The 24135-nt window shown below is 47.7% G+C and overlaps 1 protein-coding gene across 2 annotated transcripts in view; it reads left to right on the forward strand.

Annotated features, from left to right (window-relative positions):
• The first annotated feature begins 10241 nt into the window (after nt 1–10241).
• The window catches only part of CACNG2 (calcium voltage-gated channel auxiliary subunit gamma 2), a 52082-nt gene continuing 38188 nt past the window's right edge, over nt 10242–24135 (forward strand). Inside the window, exons 1-2 of one of the 2 annotated variants that reach the window (XM_054843575.1) lie at nt 10242–11113; nt 11656–11801. In XM_054843575.1, coding sequence (XP_054699550.1) covers nt 11660–11801 — 142 coding nt within the window. In that variant the 5' untranslated portion in view covers nt 10242–11113; nt 11656–11659. Of the gene's footprint in view, nt 11802–24135 lie in introns of both variants that reach the window. The other variant, XM_054843566.1, reaches the window with a different exon arrangement.

Raw genomic sequence — 24135 nt, forward strand, 5'->3', positions numbered from 1 at the left:
ATTTCTTTTATTGTATTGGTTTCCCTTCTCTGCGTTTGCTAATTTATTTCGATTCCTGTGAAGCATCACTTTTTCTTGGTCTAACAGTTGTGCGCGGCCATTGTGTGCTATTTGTAGGGCTTTGTTTTTGTGATGTTGGGTGGCTTCAGCTTGGGGACTGTGAAACTGGAAGTTTTGAAATTCAGGTTGCAGTTGAAGCATCAGGCATAAAATCAGCTTGTAAGGACAGCAGAGCAGAGTATCTAGGAAAGATGTCTTACAGGGTTAAGATAATGCTTTTCAGTGCTATTGTCAGCAGAGAGACATCAGGCTGCAATAAACGTGAAAATGTTAGATGGGGAAGGAATGCTGGTGGGTTTGGAAATGGTAACCAGTGTGGGTTTCTTGTAGCTGAGGTAAATGCGAGGAAAGGCTGCTGCGAGTGTCTGGATGCAGATGTCTGGGGAGGTAGTGGAGGAGGTAAAGGAGACAATGTCATGAAACTGGGTAAGGGCAGGAGGACAGTTCTGATATGAGCAAAAGGAGAGTAATGCAGAGTAATCTCTGCAATTGTGATATACCTCCCATACCAACAGCCCTCCCCATTATCCTACGACCACTTAGATCCTCCTATGTACTTTTTTTTTCTAGGGTTATAAGCTGCCATCAGGAAAAAAACACCGGTCTTTCTATCCACTACCGCACTCTCCTACTCCTCTCCTCTCTGACTAGGGTAGAGCTTGTGCCTTGTTCGGCTGGCTAGCTCTGGCACGAAACTGGACTGGTATAGGAGCAAGAGAGCTGTGCCCATGTTGGTTGTGTGTCTCTGTGCGGGTGAGGGGCATCCAAGGCAGGAACCCTTTCCTCCTTTTATCAGACTGCGCTCATTTATTATACCATCTGTTTTCCCAGTGCTGGAGATGATGCTGGGGATATGTGACTTGGGGCACTCAGGCAGAAACTGGCCTGCACAAGGCCGGCCATGTGTTTGCCTCCTAGCAATGCAGCGGTCAGCAGCAAATTCTTTGCCACCGCCTCCTCTCAGTATGGGAGAGAGCAAGCGTGGGCCTGGGTGTGTAGGAGACACAAAGAGATGAAATGTGGAAGGGAGGGGGTTAGGGGGACAAGGGGAGAGAGGTGGACTGGGGTACATGTGTATCAGTGGGACAGAACTGTGGGAAGGAGGGACAGACAGACAGATGGGCAGAGTGGGGGAGAAGGAAAGAGGAATGGATTGTAGAGAGGGAAAGACAGAAGGGTTGGGTGGGGGGAGACCAAAAAATGGACTGGCTGAGGGACAGCGAGAGAAAGGCTGTGAAGCAAGGAAAGACTGGCAGATTTGGCAGGTGTGTGGTGTGGAGATAGATGGATAGTCTGTGGGAGAGAGAAGTGTGTCAGCTAGGTACTACAGTAATAGGTAAGTGGATAACTACAGAGATGGAGATAAAGTGTGTTTGTGTGTGTAGGTGTTTATATAGGCCTGTGTAAGATGAATGAGACAGTGAGGAAGAAGAGCCATAAGGAAAGAGGAGAGAGAGAAAGCAGAGGAACAAAAGAGCAAGGCTAGAGATGAACCGTGGGGAAAAGAAAGGCATGGGAAGAAAGGCAAGGCAGCCCTCAGAGTGCAAACCAGAACTGGGATCAGGCAGGGGGGAGGAAGGGGGTTCATATGAGAGGAAGGGGGACTAACAGCACTGGTGTGTGGGGCTGCGGTTTTCTTACTGGGACCTGAGAGAGGACGTAGGGCAGAGATCAGAGCACAATTCCTCAGTACTAAACAGAAGCATTTTTATGTATGCAGGGCTTGCTGCCAGTACACAGAGAGACCCAGTGGACCGGGGAGTGTAAATGCCACTGTGCTAGCGCAGACTGTTTCCTGCCTGCTGAACTGCAATGTGTACCTGAGCATTTGCAACCTGTGGACTGGCTGTTTCCAGTGTACCTGCTTGACTGGTAGGAGCTGTTTAAGGTGGTAGCTCAGGCATTTATTTATCTTTTTCTTCCCCCTCCTCATTTTCCTCACAGTGTACTCTCAATGGAAAAGGAGACAGGAAAAAACATGCCCAAATTCACAGGCACCTTCTTAATTCTTCCGCCTCATGTCATAGACACCACCTTGCTTTGCTGCCTGACTTGACCTCTCCCCCTTCCCTTCATCCAGTTCTTTTCTGTCCTTTCTTCTGTCTTTTTTCATCTCCTTCTTTCTCTCTTCCTTCAACTTTCTATCATTTTAAATTTTTACTCTTCCTTGCAGCTCCATCCCCCTTTCTCTGTTGTGTTCTAGACTCTTAGTTTACATGCCTTCTCTTGTTGCAGCTTATTCCTTTTGGTTGCCCTGTTTCTTTTCTTCTGCTTCTTTTTATCTCTCCCTGATTCCTCCGTCTCCTTCTGTCTGTGCCTGTCTGCCTGCTTTCTCTCACTCACTGTCTGTCTCTCTTGAACTGGGTTGTGAATTCTGTTGGCATCAGAGCGGGACAAACTGTAAAACCAAGGTTCCCGGAGGGCCAGGTTGTGATCATTTTATTTTTACAATGTCCTTGGATGTGTAAAGGTGTTTGTTTGAGGGGGAGGAGCAGTGCATGTGCTCCATGTGGGAGAAGAGAGAGGAGTGCAGGCCAGAACGAATGAAATTTATAACTAATATAGGTCAGTTGCAGAGAAGAGTCCCAATGGTCTGTGAAACAGAGAAGTGGTTTGTCGCTTCAGACTGGCGACTGGAAAGACGGCAACTGAACAGTTTTATGTAAAAGACGCAAGCAACCTGGAAAAGTGCCCTGTCAAAGAATGCAGTAGTGGTGAGCGTGGGAGGAGGACCAGCTCTGCCCAGGGGACTGCTCATCTTCCAGCCACCCCTTTGACCCGGGGAATAACTAGCCTGAGATTCCCTTTACCTGCTCTGAGCTGTGCACGGTCCTGTGTCCTTGATATGGAGGGGGGAGCATGGCTGAGCTACGCTTCCTTGTGCCCCGTTCCAGACTTGCTCACTGTGTCAAAGCGGACAGCGAACAAATCGGATAAGCACAAAGGAGAACCATACCCCCACACCCTTGGAAGATGGGCTGGAGTGTTTGGCCAGCCTCTACTGGGGTCTGTGCTGCCAAGGAGACGCACGTAGCCAGCGGAGAGGCATCGTCAAGGCCCTGAGCCTGGTCTGGTGGAGCTGGATGAGCCAAGTGCACTGCTGGGAATTGCTTTGCTCTGCAGCAGACTTCTCACTTCCCATGATGTGCCACAGTACAAGTAAACTCTGCTTTCAGACTATTCCTGGAAGTTTTTACAAGTGGTCAGAGGCTGCAGTGAATGACTGAAAGTGGCAAATCCTGATGAGCCCAGCATTTGGTCTTGGGACTTCTGATTTAATTTCTATTAAGAATTTTGTTGTTATACAAGGTCAAAGTTAATCTGCTAAGGTGACATTTAGACATCTAAACAGATACCCAGATTTTCAGAGGTATTTGGAGCCTCTACATGTCTGCAAAATCAATGTGAGATGCTGACTGCTCAGCACAACTGAAAATCAGGACAGTTCTTCGATGTCTAAACAGGGAGTTAGAAGCCTAAACAGACATATGTGTTTTGTTTTCTTTTTAAAATAGGCCTCTATTCCCGAGGCAGAGAATATCACCTCTCTACAATTTCTATCTGTGATATACTCTTCTGTGCATCACCACAATGCTCCAGTCTAGCATCTGACTGGCTTAATCTGATGTGTTTAACCTACTTCCTCTATAGGAATTCACATTGGGAATCCTAAACCATTACAATGGTAATATAAAACCAAATCCTAGAAATTCAAATAATGACTGTGCAGACACAATACACCAGCTGTCTTTCTCTGAAACAGTGTCTAAAGTACATGTACATCTCATGGGATGCCTCCCTGACTATGTGGGACTACAGAAAGAAACCCTTCTCACATTAAAATCAGTAGCCCGTTACTGACTTCAGTGGGACTTATTGATTTTGAATTTTCTCTCACTGAGCTCCAGAACAGGTGTTGGGATATGTGCTTCTCTTGCTTTGTCCATCTGAAAAGTTAGAGGGACTAAATAACATATCCCAGAGACTAACCATTTCTTTTGTTTTGCTTAGGATGTTCCTTCAAGAGTTTCTTGATTTATTACAGAGCATGAGAAAAACTAAAAGTTCAATATTCCTCCCACGATACCCTAAACCATCTGACAGAAGAAGAGTTAGGGATATCCTAAGGAAGACAAAAGTGCATATAGCTGGCTTGCAGAAGGGTTACCTGAATCAGTACCACCAGACCTAGGAGAGCAAGTCTGCCCAATACAGTAAGCCCCAGTGATACCTCTGTGGCTGCTGAGGACCAGATGGCAAAAGCTCATGTTTGGGCTGGATTGTGGCTTTAAATGATGATACTGAATAGATGAGGCTGCACAGAATCCTCTTCTTTGTCCCCATCTGTGCCCTTTACACTGGAAGAAAGCCTGATATCGCAGAATATCGATCAGTGTCAACATGAACCATCCTCACTGTAGGCCTCACCTTTCCCTCAACATTTATCATTGTGCTGATGCTTCCAGGAAGATTCTGAAAACCTTCAGTTCAGAAAAAACACAAGAAGGCCTTTCTCTTTCTTGCCTTATTCTTTGCAATTATCTGATTGCTGCTAGGTTCACACGAATACAGTACTTTTTCTTCTTTAAGAACTAAACAACAGCTGCTGCACATTTCCTAACCAGAGTTTCATGAACCCATTAGTCAAGAAATGATGACTTTTTTAGCTCATGGGTTCCGAAGTTGAGCAGAGGAGGCAATCCCTTACCGTGAGAGACAGATCAGGAGTGAGAGTCTGTTCTAGTTACAGTCAGTGGATGGGTGAACAAAGGCTTTATTGGGAGCAAGACAGTTACTTGTGCCCATATTTAATGCACAATGGGCAGCGACACCCATTGCTTCTCTGATCCATTCTGGCGATCCTTTTCCTGTGCCTCGACCTTAGAGCAGATTCTGATTACAAAACCTGTGACATAACCTTTTCACCAACTTTTTGTTTCTTGGAATATGCTTGCAGGGTTAGATGTACATGGATGTTGGTGGGAACTATCTGTGCCTGATTTTGAATATGAATGGGAAGAAAAAATATTTCCATGAAAGATCTGGGGATGCAACAAAGTAGAAGGAATGGCTGTATGCTTGTGAATAAGTGGGGCTCAAATTGGATTTCTATGGTGTATGGTTTATGGAGTAAGGATGTATAGAGACATGTATTTATTTACATACAAGATGGTCCAGCATGAAGGTAGTCTGGGATTATAGATCAGGTGTAGAAAAATGTGTGCTCTGGAGTGGAAAAGTATGAGAGACAGCATCTGGGTGGGGAGAACAGTGTCTCTAGTTTAACATAATTGTACAAATACATGGGGATAGAGATGCTGGTGGGATGGGGAATGTTCTCATAACTGATTTTCTCTGCTAGTCTTATTCAGTAAGTTTGTGTTTATACGTATGAATATATATCCTCACTGAGGATACTTTACCAAATACTGGAATTCCAGCTAGAGTGACTTGTTAGCAGTCTGCCCTCTGATAGACCTAATGGGTTGCAGGCATTGATTTTTTTTTTTTCTATTCCTATTGATTAGGAGGCTGCTGTACATACAAATCTCAGCACAACATGGAAGGAGAAAGAGAGGCAAAACTGTTCACATCCCAGCAATTCATCATGGTGGAAAATTCATCCTGGGAATCCCAGTCTTTTCCCACTATCTCTTTCAAGTAAAGAAAGAAGCCTTTACCTTTTTCAAGAAATCAACCCACAGGGCTCATGAGCTGACACTTTTTTTCTCCAACCATCTTCAAGTAGCAAACATTTCAAAGGTTACCATTCAATGGAAGAAAAGGTTGTGTGAGAAAAGGGAGTCTTGCATGGAAAGAACAGGAGTTCTAGCTTCAAGACTCAATCTGGAATGGATTTCTTGGGTATCCATAAGTACCCAACTCATTTATAACAGCACCCAGATCCCGCTAAAATCAGTGCAAATATTTTCCCTTTGGTGGGCTTTGCAATTATGCTCTGAATTTTTCAGGCCTTCACAAAGTAGTGAACATTATTTTGAAAGAGTGTTATCAGGCTAAATGAATTGTTTGCACAACATTTAGCTTGGAAGAGGATATAGGTCAGAAACTGAGGGAGTTATGTATTGCAGCCTTATAACCTCATACTTGGTCCCTGCCAGAGTTCCACTCCTGTCTAACACAGGAGTTTTTAATGCACTCTCAGGGCAGCACCAGCACCAGCACCGCTTTTGCATGGCAACCTACTCATTTTAATTGTTAGACCTCTGTACCCTGTATGTCCCTTTTTTTTTTTCTTCCTCTCTGGTCACAGTGTTACACTAGAGATTAATCTCCTGTAGTATTTGAATATTTGATGTTTAAACTGCCTTCTATGTTGATCTTCAAGTTATATGAACCTGAAGATAAGGAGAGAGGACCACAGAGGCTTTTCCCATCTGTATTTATCTCCCTATCTCTATCTTTATCTCATCTCCATCTCCATCTCTATCTCTGTATCTGTCTCTATCTCTATCATCTCCACCTGGGATTCTCTGGCAAAACCACAAATCTTCTTTCTTCAGTTTGTTAAATTGGTCTGAGAAAACCACCAGCATGCAGATATAATGTGAACAATGTTTCTTAAGAGCTTTGGGACCCTCAGCTTTGGATGCCAGTGATGACTGCTCCTCTGCTTGTCTAATCATATAGATATGTGACTTTTTTCAACTTTCTCCAGTGAAATCTCTTAAATATTAATTCTCTTTCTGCATCATATCTTGCTTTTATCTTCTCTGCCCCATTGGCTTCCAGTTCTATAATCGTCACCCTAACCCGAATTTCTTTTTCCTAACATCTCCTCTGCTGGTGCATTTGTCTATTAACACCTCTACTCTGCCTGCGAATACAGCTGCATCAACTCCATCTCTTTTACATCTCATTACAGCAGGTCCTTCTGAGCTGGCCTCCCCGGGATGAAGATTCTTAGACACCAGTTTTCATATACTATTGTGTCTGATTTTGTCCTGTGTGCTGAAAACTGCACACTCAATGCACAAGCACTCCATTCATTTCCATTACCATCCCATGGAGTTGCTTCTGACTTCCTGCCCTTCATCTCCCTTCCTGTATCTTTCCTGTGCCCCTTTTTTTTCCCTACAGCACTGCCCCTTCTCTCCACAAATAGCAGCACTCTTGGTTTGCCATTGGAAGCAGACTTCCTGCGGCTCCCTGTCTCATCAGCTTCTCATTTCAAGTAATTTAAAATGTAATTTAAAATCTCTCTATTTCCTCCAGACTATTAATTTCTCTCTCCTTACTCTTCTATAGATGTCATTCTGCGTTGCACTATTCAGTAAGATGCGACTGTTGTAAAAATCTGCCACAGTGTTTTTATTCTGTATTCTTGTTTTGTATTATCATTTTTAATGATTCTTTGTAGGAAAGATGAAGTCTCAGCACAGCATCTAGCCACAGCACAAGCAGTCACACAGGACATTCTGGCATTTGCATTGCCTTTGTTCCATTCTTCTCCTGTGGCATTTAGAACTGTAGAGGGATTATTGTGAATGGTCTAAGAGTGTATAAGTAGGGTAGCAGGAAGAGATTTATTTCTGGAAATTGGGAAGTGTGAGGCAGGAAGCCGTGTTTAGTCCTGATCCTGAGATGTACTGAGCCCTCATAGGTCTCACTCCTCTTAGCCAGAGATTAAAGAACTCCCCACGCTGCAAACCTGGCCTTCTTACACTGGCAGTTTCCCTGGGGAAAACATGCCCCTATCCTGTTGCTGTACTCACTTCAAACCATACTTATCAAAGCTGTAGAAATAAAGGCAGCAGTTCTGGACTGGTTTGAGGGTCTTTGTTTTGGCCCAGCTGCTGCTTCATCCTCTGTATCTGATTGGATTTGTTAAATGTAAAGATAAGTAATGCTGACATTTCAGCAATACTTTTCTTGTTATAGATGAAATCTGTCATTTCTCACAATGCTGGGGTCCCCTGCAAGCCCAAATACACAACTTCTGCAGTGAGTGATCACTCACCCTGCTAGTCTCACTAGACTCAAACACCAACAGAAGCAAGCTCCTCAACCTAGAGACAACCCCTGTCTGCACAGCCCAGCATACCCTTGACCCAAAGTTGCACTACCATTAGTAGCAGTAAAACAAACCACACGGGCTACACAGGTGAGCCCTAAGTGAAAACACATAGCATCATCCCTTCTCTCCCTCTCCTCTATGAATGACCCTGCTGTGTAAACATGGGTGAGCTTTCAAAGCGCCTGAGACCTTTTTGCTTCCACTCCAGCCAGGTTGCTTGCTGCACTACACTGTTTCAAGAATACAGAGTAACTGAGGAGCCCACCTTCCTTGGAGCTATGAGGTCCACAGATTTCCAGAGTGCCTTTCATGTCCACACATGTGATGTTGGTGCCTGATGGGTTTGAGTGCCAGAATAGCCAGCTGAACTTTTTTCCTCTTCAGGGTCTTTCAGGCTCCTGGCCCAGCTTCTCTACCTTCTTTTGAAGAATGAGAAGACTTGAATACTGGGGTGGGGATGGAGGGGCAAGACCACCAACACAAAAAGAAAATGGCTCAGAGTCCCAAAAATTACTTATTCCTCCTCCTTTATGCCTTCCCTCTTCAAGGCCCCTTCCTTCTTTCAGGGGATATGTCTCAAAAGGGAAGGAGAGGTCCTCGAGTGATCTTCTCTAGCTTCCCCAGTTAAGATGCTCACAGAGCCTTCTCCTCACCACAGGCCATCCCTGCAGAGCCATATCTTCTACCAGCTTAGGGGTCTTATCTGCATCTCTCTGCCTCTCAAATTCCTTTGAACCAAGAACAACAGTTCAGAGAGTCTGTCAACAGCTACCATCCTCCACACTCTTGCAACAGGTTGTACTCAGAGTGCTAAAGGTGCATTGTGGCCACCTCCTCCCTTGCCCATCCTCGTCACTTTAGCAGCTCAGTGAGTGCAGAAAGAGACCTCCAGCTCCTGTGGCAGAGGACAAGGCCAGGAGTTCCCCAGCCGAGGCTAGGGACTGTGGTTGGACTGCAGCCTGGTCTGTGCCCTCCAAATTGGGGAAATGATCAGTGGTCTGTAGGGCAGCCAGTGGTCCCCCTTGCTGCTTGCTATAGAGCCCTTCACGTCCAACAGTCCTGGGGGAGATTGTCCTGAAAGGGCGGTCTCAATCTGCGCCCAGAGAGAGAGAAAGGAGGAGAAATAAATGGAGTTACAAAATTGCAATGTGGCTGAAGCCCTCCAACTGGTTCAACTTCCCCGCAGCCCCTTCCCTCAGCCCCACTCCCCTGCACAGAACAGCAGTGAACCTAAAGCAGCTCTTCTGGTCTCTTTTTCGCTGAACAATGAATCTGATCAGAGAGAAACAAAATCGGTAGCATCAAGAATTAGATTATTTCTTTTCTTTATGATTGTTGCATTAATGAGCAGCTACATGTATAGAACCAGGAGGTGACTAATGTAATTAACCTGGTGTAATGATACTGCTGAGGAAGAGAGAGAGGATTATGACATACTTAGATGTCAGTATTGCACAATTTTGTATATGTTCCCAGTACTATTGGGTTGTGTCTGACACAGGAAACTTAAGCAGTGATAGATTTCAGTCTTCATCCATTCGGCTCATGCATCTTTCTGTGTAAAATGACAATATGAAAGGTGGATTGCTTTCTGGGGTTGGTGGTGGCGGTGGGATTCAGTTTGGTGGTTCCTTTCCTTAACAAAATAATAGTAATAATAATAAATCATCCGTTCTCATGAATAATCTTCCCAAAATGTCTGCTTCTTGGAGCAGGCATTGGGATTTTACAGAAAGCTATAAAGACAAAGTCAGAACGCAGGGATTCACACAACACTGGTCAGGGGGAGACAGAGGGACGGAAAACGAGCAACACCAAAACATATGCAACTTGCAGCGAACCTGAGAAGAGTGAAGAGCAAGCACTTAAAAATCATAACAACAGCAATGATAACAGTAATAAATGCTTATTTTTAAATTACCCTTCCACATTACATTTCACCCTTCTCCTGGGGAAAGAAACGGCTGACTGAAGTTTTGTGCGGGTCTAACTGCGGTGTGCGGGTTGCACTTGCAGCTCTGGGCACGTACGGCGGGGATGCGAAGGAGGCTGAGCTGGGGGGATGGGGGGGGAGGGGAGCGGAGGTGGGGGAAGAAAGGCAGAAAGCGAGAAAGAGGGAGAGCCCCAGCTACGCCTTCCTCTGGGCTCCGCGGCAGCCTGGGGGAGCAACCCTTCCCGGGGCTGGCAGCGGCGGGCTAGGCGCAGGGAGGGGGGAGGCTGCCCCCTCCGCCCCTCCCTGCCTGCCTGCCTGCCCGCGCAGAGCGGAGGAGGGCGGCTGCCGCCCGCGGATGCTGGGGCGCGGGCGGCGCGGGCAGGGCGGGCGGCGCGGGCAGGGGAGCTGTCCTTCAGCACCGCGGGCCGCGGAGCGCTCCTCCCGCACCGCCGCCCGGGGAGCTGTCCTGCAGCACCCGGGGGCCCGGGAGCGCTCCTCCCGCACCGCCGCCCGGAGAGCTGTCCTGCAGCACCGGGAGCCCCGGAGCGCTCCTCCCGCGCCTCCGGCCGCGGAGCTGTCCTTCAGCACCGGCGGCCACCGCCGCCTCTGGGGAGCCGTCCAGCGCCGCGCCGCCGCCGCCGCCGCCGCCTTGATGCAGTAGCGGGGCCCGGGAGTCGCCGGGGGCCGTCGCGGGGCAGGGGGTGCCGTAGCCGGGCTCCGCGCCCCCAGCCCGGGAGGGGCGCCGCGCCTGTCCCCCTCCTCCTCCCCCCCCCTTCCCCCCAGGAGCCCCCATCTCTCCTCGCCCACCTCCGCCGGGAGTGAGCGCCGCGGCTGTGCGGAAAAGCCATGGGAGGCAAGACCTCGGCACCTGTTCAGCTGAAATCAAGGGCTTACAGTATACTGGGCAGTCTGGCTTGGTGGTAGGAGCGAGCGAAAGGAAGGAGAAGCAAGCAAGAAAAAGTGAGAGAGGATTGGAGCGACTGCCGCTGCCGGGAAAAAAAAAATAAAAACCCAAGGAAGATAACTGGGAAGGAAAAGGATTTTCATGGCGCAGGCTGCAGAGCTAAGCAAGAAGACTGAAGGTTGCATCTCTGCTCTTACAGTCTCTAACTGTCTAGGTCCAGATAATGAGAGATTGTGTTGAGGATGCTGCTGCTGCTCCCCTGTTCACTGTGGAAGCCATCTCCAAATTAGCCATTACATATGGAAACTGGAGACCAGAATTTTAGAAAAAGGGATTAAGGCGTCTCGTTTTGGGGGGGGTTCTCTCTTTATTTGTTTGTTTTTTCTTGGTTCTTTTCTCTCTTTTATTTTTCTTTTTCCTTTTTCCTTTTTTTATATTTCAACCAGAACGTTTCCGATTTAAAAGGCAAGCCTCTTCCCGTGTGGTCTTTCTAATTTACACTCTTTTCCGTGGGCTTTCTTACCTCCCTTTTTTGATATCTATCTCTCTATATATACCCATTATATTATTAGGCGGAATTATTATTCTTTTATTTTATTAAACACACACACCCCAAGAATCAGAAGGCGGTTGGGTATTTGTATAATGAAGAATTATGGGGCTCTTTGACAGAGGTGTTCAGATGCTTTTAACCACCGTTGGTGCTTTCGCTGCCTTCAGCCTGATGACCATAGCTGTGGGGACCGACTACTGGCTTTACTCCAGAGGGGTTTGCAAGACTAAAACTGTCAGTGAGAACGAAACCAGCAAAAAGAACGAGGAAGTCATGACCCATTCTGGATTATGGAGAACCTGCTGCCTGGAAGGTATTTGATTCTGGATCTCCACCCCCCCAACCCCCCTTTCCTCTCCCACCACCCCATGTTTCTCCCCCCTCTAAATAAACCCCTCCACATTCCACCATTTTCTCACTTCATTCCTTTCACCACGGATCGAGAACGGTGGGCTCAGTTACTCAGGGCACAGAGGCAAGAAGACAGGCAAAACATTCTCTGCTCCGTTCCCTTCTCCCTTCCTCTTCCCCACCCTCCCACCTCCCCCACCTTCCCCAAAAATTCACTTCCCCACTCCACCTGGAATAATGTGTGTGTTACAAAAACACCGAGAGACCCTTTCTAAAAACAACTGTGCGGTCTGTCTGTCTTCAGCTTGTTTGTATTGCCTGGGAAAGCAATGCCAAAATGCTGTATTATTGCTGTGCTCCGGCTGTAACCACAGAGTGAAATAATTGCTCTCTTTGCAAATGGCTTATTTGCAAAGACAAGACTGGGAGCGAGGGGCAATGTGGGGAGGGGGTGACTGCAAAGCACTTTGGATGCAATTATTGGTTCACTTTAGGAGGGAAAAAGAGAGAAAGGGAAACAACCCTGTTATGTCCAAAATGCCTCCTACAGTAAATCTAACCATTCCAGTCATCTCGAGCAGAGTTCAGAGCATTTCGTAATGTCTGTAAGCAACCACATCTCACTGGGCTGGGTGCAGAGGGGTCTAGTTGGTGGCTGATTGCTTTGGTTTGCGGCTGGGATTTTTCCCCCATTTGGTTGTTGTTGGTGAGTGGGTTTTTGTTTGGGGCTTTTTTTTTTTTTTTAAGGTTTATGGTAAAGGCTAAAAATAAACAAGTCTCTGAATGGAAAAATCAGCCTAAGTCTGATGTGGTGAAACTGAACAGCAACTCAGTGACACGTCTGATGGCAGAAGAGACACCGCCGCAGCCAACTTCTGGAATCAGACGTTCCTAAGGGAGGGGGAAAGAAAAGAGGGGCCAGTGATTCGCTTTTAAATATGTGTTGCTCAGTACTGCTATTGGCGAACGTGTGGGCTGGGGAGGTGGTCTTCAGCCTGTGCTGGAGGGATAGGGGCAACCGATGTAAATGTGCGGTTTATGTTACACACGTAGCGAGGAGGAGAGAGCGAGAGCACAAGAGTGCACATTGCAGCCCATTGTAAAAGCCCTGTTTGTGAATCAGCTCCCAGCTGGAGGGTGGGCTGCCGGGGGTTTGTGGACATCCAGGGATAATGTCTGTGTCTGTCGGTGTCCACCAGAGCTGGGTGTGCCTGGAGCTCCCCGATGGGAGAGAACGGGGAGTGGGTACCGCAGAACTGATTTTCTAAGATTGGCACTGGGAGATGGAAGGCAGGGGGGAGGGGGAATAAACTATGTATGTCCTGATGTCTCTCACCAAAGCAAGCTAAAGCTGCTGTTTGGAAATGGTTGTGCCCGGGAAGAAGCGCGATTTTCCCCCCCGTTCTTGGTGCAAACGGTTGAGTGATGGCTGGACATGTTTTGAATAGCTAAGTGACTTCATTGAGCGATGGTCTATTTGACGCATACTGCATTTAGTGCCCTTTGTCAACCCAAACTGCTGCCTTTTAACATATCCTGCAGAGGAGCTCTATGCTGAATACTATATGCTGTCTCCACGCCAGAAAATCAATAGCAGTAAATTAATGGGGGATGTTTTAAACACATTCGCTCACACACACGCACACATTTCCTCTAAATAGATAAATATATACAGGTATATATTAATAAAAATGAAAAGCCTTTCACACAGCTATTTATTACAACTGGGGAAGGAGACATCTCCTTAATTAAAAATTAATGAGAGAGGGAAGGAAAAAAAAAAACCCCACAAAAGGAAGCCCAAATGCAAAGCCATGCAGGGAAGGGAGGCTGCGGGGAAGAACTCCCTTCCTGAGCCGTGTCCCCAACCTGGAGGGTGGAGGGAGGCTGGGGTGGAGACAGGAGGTATGAGGACCCTGGCTGGGAGAGGCAGTGAATTCAGATCATGTCTATCTGCCCACAGAGCCGTACCCAGAGGGACGCGGTCTGAGGGGGAGGAGGAAGGGGCGGGTGAGGTTTGTCAGATCGGAGGAGCTCAGGGCTCCTTCTCCTTTACATCTGACAGGACCCCACAGGCACTGTGGAGAAGTGGCTTGCATGGCAAAGGAAAGTGCCAGGATGCTTCCAATTAAAAGCTCTGAAGTGCCCCCAGCCCCCCCGACCCTGCGCTGCCAGCCCAGTCCCCCTGCCCTCCCTGCTGATGCTCTCCAGTGGGCTCAAACTGCAGCCCTGCACGAGGGGTGTGAAATTCAGCCCGAGCGCAAGCTGCACGGCCCTGGCAGGGTGCTCTCGCTCGCCCCAGCCGTTTGAGGGTTGGGCTGCCCTCTTCCCCCAGCCCCTGGACGCTGGGCAGAAGTGGCGAGCGGAGTAGGAGGGTGCAATGCACCACACAGGAGCTGAGCCCAGCTCTGAGTCCCTAGCCTGAGGGCACAGGTTGCACCAAAACTTGGATAAAGGCTCGGTAGCAAAAGCATCTCAGCGGGAGGCAAAACCGGCCCTGTGGCCACATGCTGAGCAGGGCCCGGGCACGGGTTTGCCTCATGGGGCGGCACGGCACAGGTCTGGCACCGCTGCTGCCGGGATTGCCTCCGCTTGGCTTCCCGCAGCCCCACAGCCTGCGTGGGCTGGTGTCTGGCACTCTCTTGTTCCCAGGACAGCACAGCTAAATATCCCCACCATCCCCTGGATGGCAGGCCTCTTACTGTCGCGTCTGATCACCTTAGAGGGGGTTACCTTCTTTCTCGGGTGAAGGAATCAGAAAGGTGTCCCTGGTTGACTCGCTCTCCCTTGTGAAAGCTGCCTGCTGGTGAGCAGGAGGGAGAAGGGTGCAGCAAAGGCTCCTTTCCCCCATGATGCAGAGGGTGTGCAGATTTGTGGAGGGAAGGGCTTGGTCGCAGGAGGTTGTAAAAAGGGCAAAACCCTTGGACTCTGCTCACACCCTGCCCACAGTGTGGCAAAGGCACCTGACAAAGAGTCTGGGGCAGACATGCTTCTGCTGCCCGGGGTGGGTGTCAGGGCAGGTCTGTAGGGTGAGGGGAGGTACTGAAGAGGAGGTCAGGAGGCTTTGTAACAAGAAAATAATCAAAGAAGGAGCCCAAACTGCCTCCTGCTACTGGTAGGAAGCCTCTGACGAGGTTGCCTTCATTTCTGAGGATGTTGGGGAACGCTGGCATTAGTCAACACTGTAGGCTGTCAGAGATGGTGGACTCCTTGTGTTCAAAATATTGTGCTAAATTGTGTTTTCTCTTCTTGGCCAAGATACCCAGTAGCAAAAATGGATGTGGGGACTCAGTCTTGGGCTGTACACACAGATATGCTGTGGTCAGAATTGCAAGTTCCTCTTGGAGAATTTGGTCTTCGGGCTTTCAATTTTCAGGTTCCCTTCTTTTCAGCCATTCTGTTCCCCGCAGTGGACTTTCAGTCAGAATTTTCAGATCTTTGTATTGCTCCAAAGAGGAGTGTCATTTGGGATATTCCTCCTCTATAAGGATTTCTTTCCCCTCTTTCTTGTGTCCTACAGTGAGCCCTTGCTCCATGGTGTGGCTAAAGCAGAAAGGTGGTGTCGGTTCACATTACTGCAGATCACACTTCTGAGTTTTTTTCCCTAATCTTCCTTGAGATAATTCTTTCTCAGACTTTGGGGTTGCTCAGATGTGTCCCTAGGCCATTAAAAATCTCTGCCCTTCAAGAAAAATGGCCTTTTTCAGCCCTTTAACTGCATAGGCACAAAACACACGTACACCAAGCAATTGAGATCTGCAAGCTCATGCCACACATGGATACTGCACCTCTTACAACTTCGAAATGGCTGCGGATCTTCCAGCCTAATTCCTTCTTGGCACCAAATGCTTTAAAACCACTTTTTATTATGAGTGATGCCTTGTCTAATTCTTTCATTAGCTCCTGTAGATCTCCTACAGGATCTCAAAAAGTGAGCGACGATGCCTTATCAGGGTCTTATGAAGCAAGCAAATGAAATGTATTTTATATCTGTAGGTTATTGGTTTTGTCATGTTGTCATTATTATTAGGAAAGGGATAGGTCTGGGAGGCTTTTATACTGAGAAGGAGGGAGAGAAGAGTCCAGGGCAGGCAGGCAGGCATGAGTGATGCGCATGGGGTTAGACATCCCTGTAGATCTGACTGGTGTGAAGGCAAATAATTGAATGGATGCTGGTGCAGAAAATAATTCCTGCCTAGAGACCCTTCCCAAGGAAAATTAATGAGCTGATCTGTTCCCTTTCCAGCTTGTTATATCTGAACAGCGCATGAGAGTTAAGTGCAGTTTCAGTGTTTGCAAAAATGAAGAGCTGACAGCAAAGTGAGGCAGGGCACAGGCAGTGGACAAGCTTCTGCCAGACAATTCTGGCGCTGCGTTGCTTCCTCGCACTGCCTTCTCCCACTGCTGTTTGCTCCTGAGCCACCTCTTTCCTTTCATACCCATCTTATGAGTGGTTTTTTCCTTATCTCTCCTCTTACCTTTCCCGATTTCCTTTCTTTTACCCTTCCTTTCTGTCAGCGTCCCTTGTTTTGTGCTGCGGAATTGCCTGCCGTCCTACTTCCAAGGATCCACAAATCTACCCGGGTCCTTTCCCCTGACTCTTGCTGTCCTAATCCAGGGGCTTTTCTGAACACACAGTGAAAATAGCAGTAGATTAAGACAGGATCTCCACATCTTCGTGGTTCAGGAACGGGACCAGTCTAGCACAGCCCTGAGATGCAGCAGGAGGCAATGGCCCGGCACATAGCTGATTGCTGCTGGCACTGCATCTGCCAGCAAGAAGGAGGATGCGGAGCTGGACAGGCCTTGGATGAAGAGGAAGACAAAGGATTTTAAAAAGTGGGGTGGCAGATGGTGAGGGAGAATTACTCGGGATCCCAGACTTGGGTGGGTTTGGTTCTCCTCTCAGCTTTAAATGCACACCTGACTGTAAGTCACTGAGAAGGTAGGGGTTTGAGGGGTTGAGACCTGCAAGCTCAATTCCTTTGAAAGATTTGACAAGGCAATGCTGTTCCTCACCAGTGAGTTGCTAGAACCAACTTTTAAATTGCTTTTAAATTATGAATCTTCCTACTGGCAGAGAAAGAGGAATGGGTTAATATTGTCCTGAAATGCACCAGAAATTGTCTTGCTGAAGAGAGTGAGAGCGAAATGCAGTGGGAGGGACATGGAGATGCAGTGTGGCAGCAGTAATGTATAAAGAAATTACACAGAGATAGAACAAATGTCTCTTTGCCAGGGAGACCAGGAGCTATTCCTATCCAATGTTTCCCTTTTAACCCATCCCTTTCCACATGCAGCCCGCTGAGCCCCCGTCTTACTTCGCTGTGGTTTGGTACGATCTAAGCAAGAGTTTTGGGGGAGGAGGACTGCTGAGGTTTGACAGCAGAATCTCCGTATTTATTTAATTTAAAAGCAGCAACGAGGAGGTTGCCGGGGGGAGCAGGGAACATTTCAGGCTCTCAGATGGCTCTGCCCCCTGCCCCTGTTTTAAGAGCAGATTCCCAATCAAGCATACCCGGTTTATCCCAGGGGGAGCCCTCGCTGCTCCGTTCTGCGCTGCTTCTCCCTTCCATATTGCACTCGTTGTCAGGGGATGTGCTGCTGCCTTTCACGGGCACGAAACCTTCCCCTTGCAGGGGGGGTCTCGGGGAGGGAAGGGGTCTGCTGCTGGGCAAATGGGTTAGCAGCGGGGCTCTCGCTCCGTATCCTCCGCCTGCAGCCCCCATCCCAGGGCAACAGCTACCCAGCAGGGGAAACACAGATCACAGAACAGGTCAGGCATACGCAGAATGTATTGTAAATACGATACACCTAAAAGTTATTTTTCCCTTGCCTGTATGACCCTAGCTTTTTCCTTGCCCTCCATCTTTGACTCATTCTATCCATCTCCATTTTAATTTGCTCTCGTTTCCCTCCCCTGTTTTTCCTCTTGATTTTTCTCTTTCATCCTCATGTCTCTTCTGTGCTTTCTCTGAAAAGCAGCTTCTCCTTCATTATTTCTCCCTGTTTCTCTCCAAGTTCTCCGAGGCCCATCCCCCTTGCTCTTTCCTCTGTTATATTATCTTGTCCTTGCTCTCCTCTGTCCCCTTTGCTCCTGCCATCTCACCTCTCCGTCCTCTCTCCTCTTCTCCCTGCCATCATTTACCCCTGCCTTTCCCCTATCTCACATACAGTCATCCCCCCCTGCAGCTGAAGGACCCCATCCATTTGGAGCTGTGTTGCCTCTATGCTCTAAAGCAACTCTTTTCCAACCCCTCTCTGGCTCTCCCCCTCCTGCTTTCTCTGGCCAGTGTCCCCCCTCCTCAAAGCAACGTATGACACCAGTTGCTGTCGTTGTCTTCTCTTGCCCCCAGGGCAGCCCGGCTACCTCTGAGGGGGGTGAGACCCAAACCCCTCCTTCTGCTCCCCTCATTGCTCGTTGCCTGTGGTCAAGCCAACAGCCGTCCACTTCACTGCCTCCAACCTCCCGTGGCCGGAGGGCTCACTGGCAGCTCGGCTGATGAGCTGGCTCATCTGCATGCAGCCAGCAACTGGGCTGGAAGGAGCTCACAGCAGCCCTAAATACCCTCCCTGGCAACCCTCAGACATGGATCAGGCCAGGATCCAAATGGAAAATAGGGGTCTCTGTAGCCATAACCCTAGGGCAGTTGTTGTGCACTACAGTGAAGGATCTCTGGTTGTCAGGAAGAAGTGTCTCAGCAAGCAGTCGTCCTTTTCAAGCTGTTTACAGGGGGATGATTTTCTCTGAGATTCTCAGGAATGCCTTGGGGGGGGGGAGATGAATGGGGCTGGGGTCTCCAGGCCCAGTGGATTTAATGATCGGCTAAATGAACCTCAGTGAGTCAGGTCAGAGGGTACCGCTGGCTGGTGGGAAAAGGGGGGTGGCGTACCGTGCAGGGCTCTGCACGAACCACGGCGGCTCACTGGATGCCAAAAACAGGGATAACGCTGTTAGTGCAGCACACGGCTGAGAGAGAAAACCCAGCACCAGCAAGTCCCCAGGCGTAAAGAGTAGAGCAGGAGGGATAGCAGAGAGTGCAGGAGCAAGGGCCATGCAAGTGGTGGATTTGCAAAGTCAGAAGAGGGTTCATAAAAGGGGGACAGGGACAAGGAGCAGGAAAGACCGTGTGTATGAAGGCAGCCTGCAAGACTAGACGTGCTTGCCTAGGAAAGGAGGTGAATGAGAGGGAAAGTGATTGGATTGTATTGAATAATGAATGGGTTAGAGAAGATGGATCAGTAGCTCTTGATTTCCCCATTTTGTAACTCACAGACAAGAGGACCTGACGTGAGTCACCGGAGACCCAGTTAAAGCTTTCTCATTTGATGCGTATCAGGGCTGTGGAGCTCATTGCCACCGGAGCTCCCGTGGCCAAGATTTTAACAACATTTAGCAAGCAAGCGGGCATTTACAACAGAGTTCACGAAAATTAAGCATCCTCCTAATGGATGTGAACAGCATTTTGGGTGTTTCGTAATTCAGCAATTAAGCCAGTCGCCATAAAAACTAGGATAACATTTCACAAGGGCAGTCTATCCCCTATCTGACTGCCATGTGGTTCTTGCCTCTTCCCTGAAACATTTGTCAGGGATTAAACGGCACTCAGATTTACTTAGTCTGGCATTTCTTTTGTTTCTAGATGCTACGCTGCGCAGTTGCAATATAAGATGCAAACTAGGCCTGCGTTTCTGCTGGTGTCAATGACTGCCCTAATTTGACAAATTAACAGCGAGTTTAGGTATTTCTATCATATTTTTCTAGGAAGGATCTGGGATAGAGAGCAATTAAGAGCATATGGAATTAAGTGGAGTCCTTTTTCTTCACACCCCAGGGTATAAAGTAAGTAGCTAGCAATGAAGGTGCTATATATGTGCGAAGAATTATTATTGTTGAAGTCCCTGCTTCCCAGAAAGCAACAGGCTTTGGGTCTCTTTGATGCTATCGTGACTAAATTAGAAACGAGGTTGTCTCTTTTCTCTTGTATCTGTGGAAATGATTACTGAACTGGCATCTGATGACGTACAATACTGTAGTGTTTCTATGCACAAGAGATGAAGGCCCGATTCTCCCCTTGATTGCACCGGTGCAACCTCACTGGCTCGGATGGAGGCACGCTGCTTACGCTGTCCGTGTAGGCAAGGGGAGAATGAGGCTGAGGAAGGGCTGTGCGTGCTTTAAACGGCCGTACCCACAGGGTCACCGCGCATCCCCGCTTTGCCAGTCCATACCCGACAAACCAGGGGCTAAATTCACTTCCAGTGTGAGTGTGTGCGACCGCCCTGAAGTTAATGAGATTCTGCACTTATTTATGCCAGCTGTTCATCCACTCCAGCAATTCCTTTTTTAAGTATTTCCATTGTCATTGTCTTTCATTTACATTAGAAAAATTCAACCTGGCTGCCCTCCCTGTGGGGCAAAAATCCTCTTACGAACTCCTCACCGTGGGTTGGTGAGTGTGTAAAATGGCAGAGGTGACCATGAACCCCCTGGCATTCACCTTTCTCTTTTTCTTCTTTCTGCATTTCTATCTTATATTGAATCTCTTTTCTTTACTGACAGCTTTCCGTCTCCCAGCCCCATTTATCCTCTTTGTGTTACAGAAAAGCTCTCCCGTAAAATCCCAAACAACGCAATCAGAGTTTTCATAACAAGCCCTGCAGGATAGGTGAAATCCACTTCTGCTTCTGTGGCGCAGGCTGCTGAAGTTTTTATACTAGCTTCCTATCAAATGTATAACTCCCCAGAGAAGCATATGGACTTTATCCTGCACCTCCTATTCCCCCAGAGCATATACTCCTACCTGCTAGCTGTGAAAAACAGAAAATGAGGATGGTATACAAAAACTTGAGAATGCAATGCCATCCCATCCATGGGTAGGAACGTTTCTGATGTGTGTTTTTGCTAGAAGCAAACAACTATAAATTTCTGATTTAGCTTGTTGTGTAAAGTATACATTCTGTCAAATAAAGAATAACACTATCCACCTCCGTCCTCTGGATTTTCTATCCCTTTCTGATTTTTCTCTTCCTATTTCTCAGTTTTCATTCTCCTCCTGAACATGATTTTTTTTTAGTGTCTGTTTTATTTTTCTCCTCCCACTGCTTCATAACTACATTTCATTCTTAAATTTGCTATCGCTCAGAGAACTCTCTTTCTTCAGGTCTTGTTTATACCACCAGTGTAGCTGCAGAGCGATGGATCACACTTGAATACTGAATATTTCCCCGGTTTATGGTCGTGTTCATTCAGTATCATAGACCATGCACTGTCAATCAAAACACTTTTGATCCAACCTTATTTGCTCTCTCCTGCAACTTTACTGTGACATGTCCATTATAACCAGTAAATTTCTGAGAACCTGTTCCTGGAGATTTATTTCCTCCTGAAGATGTTGCCTAATAATTTTCTTCCTTAGTTTCGATTTTTTTTTTTTCATTCTTAGTTTCAATTTTTCTTCGTTCTCCCCATCAGTCCCCTTTGGAATTTACTGTTTCTTCTTTTCTTCCCTTTTTCTCCCCGTCATTTCTCATGTCTGCCATTTTGTCCCCCAGCCTTCACCCCTGAGGACATTTCTTTTCTTCCCTTTACATTTCTAGCCCATAGTCCTCCTGGGTAGGAACTACTCCCCTTGATCCCATCCTGTTCAGCTTCTAGGGAAAGGTGGTGGAAAAGGATTGACATCTAAGTTGTGTTCATGTGGTGTGTGCACACGTGTGCGTCTCCTTCCAGATAGGGTTGGTATGAAACCTTGGTGGTTGAGATGAAGTGGCCTGGCTCTGAATTCTGCCTTTCAGACAGCCATGAGGAGTCATTTCTGAATGCAGATGCTCCCCAGAATTGCCTTCAGAGTACAGGGTCTCGAGGGATCAATCACCAAGAAAATCTTCTGCTTCCTTTTAGATTCAAGCATTGCCCTTTTCCTTAGGCTGAGGGTCATGGGTTTTTGAAGGACAGTGGCAGAATCATGAAAGAAGACATTTTTCTCTTGCTCATTTTTGAGTGAGGGAGTGAATGAACTGTGATAAATATTCTTCTGTATATAGCTAGAGCTGTCTCAAAGAAGTGGCAGAGGAAACAGATGGCAGAGGCCCTTTATAGGCAGCTGCTGTTGTCTCTTAAGGTGTCACCATCACAAGAAAAGTGGTTGTAATTGGGGAGCTTCAAGATCAGTAGCGCCTGAAAGGACTCGAGCAGAAAAGAATGTCATCCTGCGTGAAAGGGAGAGGGGGGGAAGACAGAAATCAAATATTCAGAGACCAAAGAACAGTGCTTGAGAGGTCAAATAAAGTGTAGGGAATAGGTTGAAGGAACAATGAAGTTTTACTGAATGACGTGACTGCAGGATGGACGGTTTCCCTGTGTTTGGGAGTTCATACTTGGCCACAGACAGTGGAAATATTGTAGGCAGGGTACAGAGCTGGTTTAGAGTATTTCGGGGACAGCAAGAGGGGCTGGTGCCCAGAGGAAACAACTGAGTGAGGGACAAAGATCCCCAATGCACTGTGGAAATGCAGCTGGGGGAGAGGAAAGGTCTGGGAATAGCTATGTCCAGGCTCCCAGCTCCTCCAACTCACTTCAGAGCACCCCTGCAGTGTGTGCTTTTGGGATGGGGCGTGTGTGTGTGTGCTACAGTTTGGTGTAGAAGCCTCTGTCCCAGATATTCCTCAAATAATTTGCCTGCCTGGAGCCCTATCATCTCAGTGTGTGCAGCACAAAGAGAAATTGTAAGTTGATCTGTAAAACAACAGAAATGAAGATGTGTAGCTGCTCTCTCAAGAAATAACCAAGGCTAGGTTCCTTCATATCTTCCAGGCTGGGAGGGATTGCACAGTGGACCAGATCCCTAAGTCTTCCAGTCATGGAGTTGTTTAAATCTCTCCTGCTCCCCTTGTGTCTCCAAAAGTAGGAGCCACGTATTCCTTTCAGGGAAAAGAAAATTCACAGAAAAATTCAATAGGAGGTTTGGGAGGAACCCAGGGAGGATGGCAGGGTCTATTATGAAATGCAAGGGTTTGGGGTAACAGAGCAGCTGTGAGCAGGCTTGGTGTTGGAGATTAATTGGAGCTGAACGTTGCACAGTGTCCTCCAGCTGAGATACCTCCATTGTAACTGTACTCAATAGTCTCGAAGGAAACAACTGCCAAGAGCAGAGCAGAGCAGTGCAGCTGTTTTGCTGTTGGGAAAGGGAGCCACAGAGAAACTAATATGTCTACCCTGCCGAGTGAACTGCAACGCAAACAGCAGCATAGCACACAGGAAAAGCATGGGATCGACAATTTTCCTAAATTTCAGGTGACCGCCTAATCATTGCACCACTCTTCCCCAATCATCGCTCCACTCTTCAGTCATCACTTTGCCCGTGTGTTCGCAGGAAAGCATAACTCAGAAAGGCCAAGAACGGCTTTCCAGGAATTAATTCCAGGGGCTGTCTAAGATCACAGGAGAAAGGTGTTTTTCTGCGTGCTGCATCATTACAGCTTGGCCCACATTTACAGGAACAGCGAAGGGGAAAGCACTGAGAGCAAAGCAAGACTGCGAGAAAGAACACTGTGAGGATGTAAAGGCACCAGGGCCAGGGAGGATTTACACTCTTCTGCAGAACCTGAAGGGACAGGTTGTTTCTGGGAGCAGACTGATTCAGCTGTGGAGGAAATCATCTCTGCATGCTGGAAACAGAGGGGCGGTCGGGGCTGGAAGGGTCTGTGGCAGCTGGAAAGCACAGCTGGCCAGAAGGAAAGACTAGGCAAGAGGGTACCCAGGACTTGGCCACGGCATGGCATGGCGAGGTGGTAATAGGAATGTGGTGTGAGTGCTGGAAAGAGATAATTGAGAAATACGGTCTGAAAGAGGAGGGTGAGTCAGGAGAAACCCTGGGACTCAGAGGTAGGAGAGACTTGAATTGCATGGACCTGCAGCAATTTGGAAAGAGTGACCAGTGGTCACAGCTCCATGTCATAAAGTATGACAAGCGAAATCTGGGGAGAGGAAGAATAAAAGGAGCTGGAGTGTAAAATTTTTGTCCCAACTTGGTGATGCCAAGAAATTTATCCATGTAAGCAACTTAAGGCAGGCATGGCCACCTCCTACACCAAGGCTCTCTGCTGATCTCATAGCTGTAAGCACAAGAATTTGTCCATCTTCTGGAGGCACAGGGTATGGTTTTCATGGCAGAAAACCCATGGTTTGTTCAGATTATCTTTGGTAAAGCAGGGAAACCAAAACTTAATGCTCTTCTCTGTCTGCTGCTCTTTGGCAGAAGGTTTCAGAGTTTTTCACCTTTTATTGCCATTGT

Source organism: Grus americana, chromosome 1 (genome assembly GCF_028858705.1).
Source record: "Grus americana isolate bGruAme1 chromosome 1, bGruAme1.mat, whole genome shotgun sequence".
In the NCBI taxonomy this organism is placed as follows: Eukaryota; Metazoa; Chordata; class Aves; order Gruiformes; family Gruidae; genus Grus; species Grus americana.